Source organism: Hibiscus syriacus, unplaced genomic scaffold (assembly GCF_006381635.1).
Source record: "Hibiscus syriacus cultivar Baekdansim isolate YM2019G1 unplaced genomic scaffold, ASM638163v2 tig00019709_pilon, whole genome shotgun sequence".
Classification (NCBI taxonomy): Eukaryota; Viridiplantae; Streptophyta; class Magnoliopsida; order Malvales; family Malvaceae; genus Hibiscus; species Hibiscus syriacus.
Window position 1 is genome coordinate 16,777 of NW_024062477.1, and position 10,122 is coordinate 26,898.

A 10,122-nucleotide genomic window follows, 5' to 3' on the forward strand; every position below is an offset into this window, starting at 1 on the left:
TCTATTTTAAGATTATGTGTATTTTAATATTATGTTTTTTACACATATACTTTAAGTCATTACTATATGTTAATAGTTGCAACTATTCATATATAACATCACTTAAAACGATAATTACTTCATTACTAATGACATTTTCATACATATACTTAAACCTTAATCTCGTTACTTTGATTCATTCTACTTATCCTACCACTACACCCGCAACATATTTTTTTCGTACAATTATTATTAATTTTTTACTCTTCTCTCTAAGTTGTTTGCTACTTTGGATTGATAAGTTTTCAAACTTCACTTTCTTTTTCTTATTCTTATCAAGTTCCTTCGAGTTTTTAAGCTCCTCCTAAACGTCCTTCATTTTCCTTTCCTCTCGATGCTTCAAAAATAATTTAGTGGTATATCAACTCATCATCTGAAGATGAGCTTGAAACATCGGAATAGTCAGAGTCGTAGAATCCATATACGCCGTTTAACATATCAAGCATAAATTTTTCACGTGCATTCATTTTCTGAATCTCAACACTATATCTATCAATTTTCTTCTCGTCATGAGGGAATGATGATTTCCAAATTTAAAAATTAAAAAAAATAATATATCAAACAATCATATCAACGACTATAATTTTTAAACTCAACAGACATCTACAAAAAACTAGTCAAGAGAGAATGACGAATTTCTGTATTTTTTAATGTAAATAGTAATAAAAATAAAATATTTCAAAAAAAATAATTTTTAATTAATTACATGGAACTTGTCAAGAAAGAATGACGAGTTCCATGAAAAATAATAAACTAATATGACCAACATGACCCACATGACCAGGCCCATTAAAAAATAATATCTTTAAGAACTATCATGAAAGAATGACGAGTTCTCTAAATACTATGACAATTATCCTAAAATGAAAAATAATATTTTTTATAATTTCTATTAATTTTCCTCCATTATTGACCCAATTTTGCTTTTTGATGGAATTCCAAAGCTTGAAATATCATGGAAATGGATTTTAGGGGACAACTTTTGTCGGCAAAAAATATGAGGATTGAGGGCCATGTTTAGATTTTCCTTTCGAGAAACAGGTCGCCATTGACACATCTTTGACAAAGCAGCTTAGATTCACATACTTGGAAATTCAAGCTATCCATGGAATTTTCACTTCCAGCTAATCAAACCCCACAAAACGAAACCTTGGATTGGATCATTTTGTCTCTTTTGTTCTAGTCTGCAATTTCACATTATCCCATAATTATTATCGATAATTAAACATCAAACATGAACCTCTACTTTAATTTGTGGTGGAAGATTTTGAAAACTGATCATTTTCTAAGTTTCACCACCTTTAAAGCAAAATTGTTCTATCAACGTTAGTTCAAGTGGTAAACAACTTGATATCGTTTAAACAATGTCTCAAGTTCGAGTCCTTGTGTATGCAGAAAATATATGTTGGAGAATCTAGGTCCGGATTAGTTAAGACGAAATCTTGAAACCGTAGGGGAAAAAACACAAATGTTGTCCACATTGACTTGTTAAGCTAACTGCCGGTTACCTATTGCTTCAAGTGGTAAAGAACTTGATATTGCTATAGTGTCTCGAGTTGAAGTTGCTACAATGTTTCGAGTTGAAATCCTTATATATGTAAAAAATCTCTGTTGGGAGACTATAGATCCGAATTAGTTAAGGCGAAACCTTGGAACGTAGGAAAAACATAACAGTTGTCCATATTGTCTTTTTAAGTTAACTGCCAGCTGCAAAAGTAAATGCCTTTTGTTGATTCGTGCAGAGCTTAAAGCCCCCACAAAAACAATGACCTTGCCTTACATTTGCAACCTTCAAGATGCAGAGCACTGCTCTCACTCTTTCTCCTTTACCTCCATTGTTGAGGCGTTTAAATAAGAACTCAAATCGCAGATGTACTCTGGTTCCAACAACTTCTTTAAAGCCATCACACCTCCACACTTCCATCAATGGACTTTCAATTCAAAAAGCTTCTTTGCTTTCTTCTTCTTCCTCCTTCAATGCTTCTCGAATCTCTGAGTCATTGCTTATTTCAGAAGGAAGATATGATAGTTTTAGGGTCAGAGCCCAACAGGTTCCTGAAAACATGGGTGAGACGAAGAGCTCTACCGGTTTGGGTACGAGCTTGAAACTTGGAGCCATGTTTGCAATTTGGTATATTTTGAATATCTACTTCAACATTTTCAACAAGCAGTTCTAAATCCATTTTCATCTAAAATTTGTTATTTTCCTGTCTGTTTGTGTAATAAAATGGGAAAATAACATTAGATTATCCAGTCAACTTGAACAAAAAAAGATCTAATTTTCCATTTTCCATTTTCCATATATCTGTTTTTATGGAAACAACCAACCACTGGGATTAAAAAGCAATTTACAGCAATGGGTAGATCTTAATTTGTCCATTAGTTAGTTTATAAGTTTTTTAATAGTAGGATAATATTTATTCCAAACTTTATTAACTAATTGATAAGGCGCACACTCCCTATAAACGCAGTTGCTCAAACTTAGAACCTTTAGGTAGAACAACATTTTCGTCTACCACTGAACTCATTTGGTGAGTTCTCTTATAAGTTTTTTTTATGCTTAAAACGTGGAAGAATTTAAGTACATTTTGGTTCTTCGTAAGGTTTTAAAGGTGTATGCATTTCAAGAAACAGTTACAGCCTTCCAATTAGGGTGTGGAATTCTGATGATCCTTATAATGTGGGGTTCAAATATCTACCGTCGACCAAAGCTTACTCGTTCTCGGGTACTTTTTTTTCCAATCACACAATCTGTTTGAATTCTGAAATGAGAAAGTGTTTTACAAAGCAATTTTCAGCTTGCAGTGATCATTCCATTGGCCGTAGTTCACACTCTTGGCAACCTTTTGACCAATGTTAGTGTTGGCAAGGTTAATGTCTCATTCACTCACACCATTAAAGCAATGGAGCCCTTTTTCACTGTCTTGTTCTTTGTTCTAGTTCTTGGAGAGGTATGAGTTTGAAATTAGTTGAAACCAAGATTTTGCTGAGATTTCAATTCATTACTATTTACATGATACGAATTTAGTATATGAGAATCAAGTTGTGTTTTATCTTTGAATCCTTCGACTACAATTCCATTGTTTGCAGTGGCCTAGTTTTTGGATGGTGTCCTCCCTCGTACCAGTTGTAGGTGGAGTGGCATTAGCATCATTCACTGAGGCATCTTTTAATTGGTAAGAGGATTTTTCTTAATTAACTTATTTCACCTGAGATTGGGATAGGGATGCTAACGGATTTCAGTAGCCCGTGAGCAATTCAAGTTCGATTCGATCACAATTTGATATATTTTTATTTAATTTGACTCAACTGGAACCTAAGTTCGATTCAAAACCTTAAGGAATCTAGCCGAGTAAGACTTAACTCGATTATATAAGTTCGCGAGTAACTCGTTAATTTTTTATATATATTTTTCAGGATGTTGATTGTCTCGTTTTTAAGATTGATTATATATTATTAAAATTCTTCTTCTTTTTTCAAGAATAGTTGTAATACGTTACTTTGTTGTATTTGTGGATTGTTACCAATGGCGAAACTTAGTAATAGAGTTTAGGGGGGCAACTTAAAATTTTAAACTATTTAGAGGTTTAAATTAAAAAATTTAAAACATTTTGCAAGGTTTTAGTTTAAATTTTTTTTCTAAAAAAATTAGAGTCTAACTACAATTTTTTAGATTTTGAGAGGCTTAATGAGAATTTTTAAAAATTATGGGAGGGTTTAATTAAGAACGTTAAAGAAATTAAAATTTAATTTGAATTTCTAAAAATTTTAGAGGGGCCAAATTGTTTTTTTATAATTTAAGAGTTAAAATTATAATTTTTTAAATTTTTGGGGGCCATGGCCCCCTCTAGTCTATCTTATGTTCCACCCCTGATTGTTACTTTGGAGTTTAGATTTTGAAATTCTTTTACACATTATTTTGATATTTTTTTAAACATGTCAATTTATGTTTATATTAGGCTCTATATAGTATTACTAGATTATACATATATATTGCAAAAAACAATAAAAAAAAAGTAATGAGTTTAATGAGCAACGAGTCTAGTTGAGCAATAATTTTTTACCGAGCAAAAATCATATGAAATTTTATCAAACTAAACGAATAACAAATCGAGTCGAGCACGAGTTAAACAAATTTGAGTTGAGCACTACTCGACTCATGATCCAATCGCTCGATAATCTCATAATCTGGATTCTTAAAAATGGATTCTGGCTTTCCTGAACAGGATTGGTTTCTGCACTGCAATTGCTTCCAATGTCACTAACCAATCGCGCAATGTGCTTAGCAAAAAGTTCATGGTTAGAAATGAGGAGACATCGGACAATATCAATATTTTCTCAATAATAACCATAATTTCGTTTATTCTATTGGTTCCTGCTGCCATTTTATTGGAAGGTGTCAAGTTCAGTCCATATCTACAATCTGCTGTACATCATATGTTGAGATGTTTGTCTTGAAGCAAGTATATCTTGTTATGCCATTTACATGATTTTTTTTTGGATTAAGGCAAAGCAAGGTTTGAATATTAGAGAGCTAAACTTAACATTTTAGGTTGCTTTTAACTGAAAATATTAAGATATTTTTTAATATTTTCGGTTACGTCTTTCTTTAGCCTTAAATTAGACTGTTGTACGACAGAACTACCCTCTTTTTAGTCATTCTGTATATTATATATTATGCCATATATGAATATATATTCTATACAAGTATATAATTTTCTTATAAAAGTTGTAACACATTTAAGGGTAAATTACTCATTTAGTATCACAACTATCATTTTTTTTTCCATTTGGTCATTAAACTATTTTTTTTCAAAATCATACCTAACATTATTATTATTTTTTTCATTTTGATTATCTACAATTAAAAGTTACCACCGATACTGATGTATTACTATAAGGTAATATCATGTCATCATTGATTTCTTTTAAATGTCACGTCAGCATAGTGACGAAGCCACAACTTAAGTGTAGGCATGCGTCTATCCTGAAATTCAAATTTTTTGAATTAATTACTTATTTTACTGATGGCGTCCAACATGAAATTTTATTTGTGTTTGCCCTATTCAAAAAATTTATGTTGTTAACATATGTGTTTCCATTCTAAAAAATATTTTGGATCTATCATTGCACCAGTAGTTTTGTTACTTTTTTTAGTGACGAACATCCAAAATAAAACTAAAACATAATATTAGATATGATTTTGATAAAATATAATAATTGAATGAACATAACGAACGATAATTAAGATATTAAATATGTAATTTACCCTATATTTAAAAGAAATAGTAAATACCCCAATGTCCAAAAACACATCTCACAAAGTACTAAATACTACGTGTGATAATTGTATGCAGTGCATTTTAAAGTGTAAACTGTGTATGACAGGTGTCATATATGATACTGCAAATGGTGTCACCAGTGACACATTCAGTGGGGAACTGCGTGAAGAGAGTTGTGGTCATCAGTTATCTTCTTCCAAACACCGTTTCACCCATTAACTCCCTTGGTAAATTAACTTGCTCATCAGTTTTTCTGCAGTACAGTAAATTTCAAATTAACATACATTACGATCGTTATCTCACATTACAACTTATATTTGTATTGTAACGTTTAACTGCTGCCATTCATGCAGGCACTACACTAGCTTTTACCGGAGTCTTCTTGTACTCGAATGCCAAACAAATGAAGCCAAAGCCCAAGGCTGCATAATAAATCGTCTGTATCAATTTTAGATTTTTTTTTCTTTTAAAGAAAAAGTGAATCTGTATAATCATGCAAAAACAAATTTTAGAAGTCAATCAACTTCTTTGCATTATTTCTGAGAGAAAAAAGGGAATCTGAAAAATGAAAAGTGCCCTCTTCAAACTGAAGTTTGTTCATGGGTTTCTTTTCCTCTTTTCGAGTCGAGGTTGTTAGAAAGAAGATTATGTAAAATAAAAATCTAGTAATGATAATAAGGGTTTTAAATAGCCGTCCGCAACAGCGATAACGGCCACGAAATAGCGGTAACGCAGTATTCCGATATACCAACTATACTTGTAATAGTGTCCACTATGGCTACAATCACGGTAACCATGACATGACTGAAAACGCAACCGTAAATTCTTGATGACAATAAAAAAAGCATAGAATAAAATAATCTCTACTCGTGTAGTACATTTTCCTATATTCCTGTAGCATGTTTTCTTCTTCATTCTCGAAGGCTTGGTTTTCTTTCTTTATTGCTAATGGAATAATTTTTTGTTGGTCTATCAATAGGAGACGAAGAGGGTTCAGAACTTGACATTGTTGCCCTAATGACTAATCAGGCTCTCACTTTCACTGTCTTGTAGGGACTTTTCACACTTCCAGTGTTATTCACTTTTTTATCCATGAGAGCAACTTTGGCTAGTGTTTGGTATCCGATAAATGGTATTTTCGTCTCTGACCTGGGAATGGGGAGATTTCTATTTCGTTTGTATCATGAAGTAGATGAGCATCGGATCATCAATGGCGGTGCTGGAATTTTAATTCTCCATAGATTTCAACCAGGTGAAGATCCTATGTAGGTCCCTCTAAATCTGGTTGAATATTTGGTCTTAGTATAAGATCTGCCTATAGGATACATGTCTAAGCATGTGGCTAAACAACTTGGAAACTTCTTAGGTGAATTTGTCGCATACGACACAAAAGCTATCTCACTTGAATTGAATATAAGCAAACGATGCAGACCGATTCTGAATCGATATTCAGAAGCCCCTTAAAAGGAAGAAACAAATTTGACTTCCTCAAGGTAAATTTACTTATGTGAGATTTGAATATGATAAACTCATTTGGGTGGGATAATTCAACTCGGGTGCCTTCCAGACGCAATATCGCTCTGACAAGTAGATGGTTAAGCGATGAGCTTTTTTCTGTAGCTTACCTCATTAATTTTCGGTTTGCCTGTAATATGCCTCCTTTTCCATTTATTTAGTTTTCCCTTTCTATAGTGGGGGATTCTAGGATTTGTTGCCCTTATTTCTTTGTTGTGTCATAGGAAAATATTCCCTTCAGGTGTAGGGAAAATAACGACTGGCAGAAGGACCCCATGTGTAGATGCCAAATATCTCTAATTTATCTTTTTTTCTCCCAAAAATACTATCAGTAAATTCTTCACTCATTACCCAAACAAATGAAACGATAATTTACCACTTCACACCCTTCCTTGTAAATCTGCACAATCCACCACAAAGCAAGTACCTTTCCCACATCAAAGCATCATTTAATAAACAATAAAAACTCACAAGCAAACTCCAACAATGCATGCTTAATGCAACTATATGCAATTAAATGAGCTTTGAACCAATCAATAACCAATATTCAATTTTTACAGGGTTATCACACCCCCAAACTCAAGCTATTGTTTTTCCTCATTCAATGATAAAAACTAAATCTATCAGTCATAATACTATGACAACAGTTCATCTCAAAACAAGTTATAGAAAAAATTCCAGTCCTTAGAACAATAGGCTTCAACATGATAGACTTATCAAGATTTCAAGAACTTTTTACTAGGATTAGTTTCTCTGCATGTGTATATGCGTAATTACATCCAATCTATGCTTAACAGGTTTAGAAAATTTCTAAGTAAGTTCTCTAGTTTACCTTAGCACTTTTTTACATTTAAACACACTTTTACTCCCATTACCTTCCCAACTTTTGCATTGTTTTCAAGGGGTTTTAGTTCATCACACGTATTATACTAGACCTGAAGATGAAGTGGAGAAAACATCCCATCCTTAAGCCTATTAAGCAGAGTCATCTCGTGAAGAATTTCATTAGTTATCTCGTGAAGACTTTCATTCACTTATATGCGATTGTTGCTGATGAGTGTTCTAAATTGATATTATTTTATTATTAAATCTTTAATCTTATAGATTTATTGCTACTGATTTGGTTGTGTTATGCTTATTTTTGTATAGGATCTTACTTTCCAGGTTTAGCAGTAAAAAGGCCACATTCTGTATTTTTCTATTATTTGGTCACAGCTGGAGACATGGGTACAACTCTGGGCATGACACAGTCTGATGTGGCAGTTTCTAGAAGGTCCAGTCAGCAGTAGTTTTCTAGAAGATCTAGTTAGCGCCTTCTAGAAGATGGATGGACAGAGATGTCTTAGGAGATTTATTTTTAATTTTAAAGTTTAAATTTAGAAAACATTTGGAATTATCTTTACGATTATTTTTCTTTTAATTTATATGTTTTCTCTAGGGTTTTAGAGGCTATAAATACCCTCTTGGGGTAAGCCTCAACTCACAACTCAGATTTCACTATTCTTCTTATTTCTAGTTTTATAAAGTTTTCATTTCATTTCTTTTCAAGTTTTCTTTTTTATTTTATTTTAAGTTTATTTTTAAACATGTTAAGTATGAATTTTGTCATGCTTAGCTAATTTTCTCATAAGATGAGAGCTTAAGAGATGACTCAATTCCAACATGAGAATTGAAAAGCACTTGAATAACTTCGGAATATCTCTCTCAATCTCTGCGCTTATTTTCAGAAGCTAAACATTTTTCAAAATCAAAGATTGACTTTGGTCAAGATGTTGTTTTTTAAATGTTTGGGAGGAAGGATCGGTTTATTGAAAGCACATTTGACTTCTTGGGAACACACTTGGCGAGATTGCATTGCCAAGAGGGAATTAAGATCCGAATTCGTAGTTATTGAAACAACAATATGAGTCGGTCTTCACAAACTTAAACAATTTTTTATCGATGATAATTGATGTTTATCATATCAATTTTCAAAGATGGAATCAAATATTGCCTTGGCTATTCGGTATACAAATAAGAGTCACGAGGATTTCCCTTGTAGATAAAGTAATCGACATGAATCCCGAAGAGAAAATCTAATTCGATGATCCGAAGGAAAGCGAGTCAAAGTGTTACCATATTCATTTTTAACTTCACATTCTTTATTTTCTTTATTTTTACTTTAAATTTCTTTTTATTATTTAATCATTTTTACCAAAACCCCATTATATCTATTACTTATCGCTTGGTTTAAGCAATTCAAACAGATATTTGGGAATTTTCTAAGCCCTTTGGATCGACCCTTACTTCTCTTTACTAAATATTTATTTCTTATATGTTATTGAGAAGAAGGAATTTATTTTGACATCAAAATGACAGTTGTCAAATTGGCGTCGTTGTCGGGAACTTCGTCAAAGTTGCTAATTTTTGTTTGCTTTTGATTTATGACCAGGACAAACGCAGGCGAATTAGTGGAGTACGACCTGAAAATTGAAGCCAGAGCTTGGAGACTTCAAGCATAGACGCTTCGAGAAAAAAGGAGAAAACAATCATATCTAGAGCTGAGTTCAGAATCAAATTCAGGCTAATATGGTAATACTGAACCAAATTCGATGGTCGATCCCACTATTAGAGATTTAGTCGTAGCTCATATTGAACAAGAGCCTTTGTGCATTGATTTCCCCAAGGTGAAACTCCATACCAGTTAAAAATTGGCCTTATTCATCTCTCTCTACCTTTCACAGATTACCAAACGAGAATTCGCATAAACATCTCACGGAATTTCGTATGGTCTGCTCAGCATGAGAACACAGTTAGAGATTTTCTTTTTTACTTATCTCAATCGGCTAAAAAGTGGTTATTTTATTTACCCCGAAATTCTATTACTACATGGGCTCAAATGACTAGCTTTTTTCATGACAGGTTTTCCCTGCGTCGAAAGCAAACGAATTACACAGAAGAATACTTTGAATCAAACAACTTGATGGAGAGTCACTCTATAACTACTGAGCGAGATTTAAAAAGTTATGTGCTAGTTTCCCACAGCATGGGTTAATCGAACAAACACTTCTTCAATACTTTTATGAAGGATTAACTCCCATGTAAATGAAGATGATCGATGCTGCCAACGGAGGAGCTTTGGTGAACTTGACTCCTACTGAGGCTAGGGATTTAATTTCAATGATGGCCTCAAATTCTCAATAGTTCCACCCAACTAGTGAACCTTCTCGAAGGGTTCATGAGATAAGTTCATTTTCTTTAGAAAGTAAGATAGAAAAATTAACTGAAGTAGTCAACCCTCTTGTTG

At 32.8% G+C, this 10,122-nt stretch overlaps 1 protein-coding gene across 1 annotated transcript; it reads left to right on the plus strand.

Annotated features, from left to right (window-relative positions):
- Positions 1-1,835: 1,835 nt before the first annotated feature.
- LOC120209715 (phosphoenolpyruvate/phosphate translocator 2, chloroplastic-like) lies at positions 1,836-4,591 on the plus strand. Its single transcript, XM_039208647.1, has 6 exons — positions 1,836-2,210; positions 2,643-2,765; positions 2,838-2,990; positions 3,130-3,215; positions 4,266-4,467; positions 4,547-4,591. Exons 1-6 carry the CDS (start codon positions 1,836-1,838, stop codon positions 4,589-4,591), a joined length of 984 nt encoding a protein of 327 aa, XP_039064578.1.
- The last annotated feature ends 5,531 nt before the right edge of the window (positions 4,592-10,122 follow it).

Bases quoted from the DNA above. Each gene is read 5' to 3' on its own strand.
- LOC120209715 (XM_039208647.1), top strand. From the start codon at position 1,836: ATGCAGAGCACTGCTCTCACTCTTTCTCCTTTACCTCCATTGTTGAGG. The intron at 2,211-2,642 runs TTCTAAATCCAT...GTTCTTCGTAAG, and splicing joins TCAACATTTTCAACAAGCAG to GTTTTAAAGGTGTATGCATT. The intron at 3,216-4,265 runs GTAAGAGGATTT...TTTCCTGAACAG, and splicing joins ACTGAGGCATCTTTTAATTG to GATTGGTTTCTGCACTGCAA.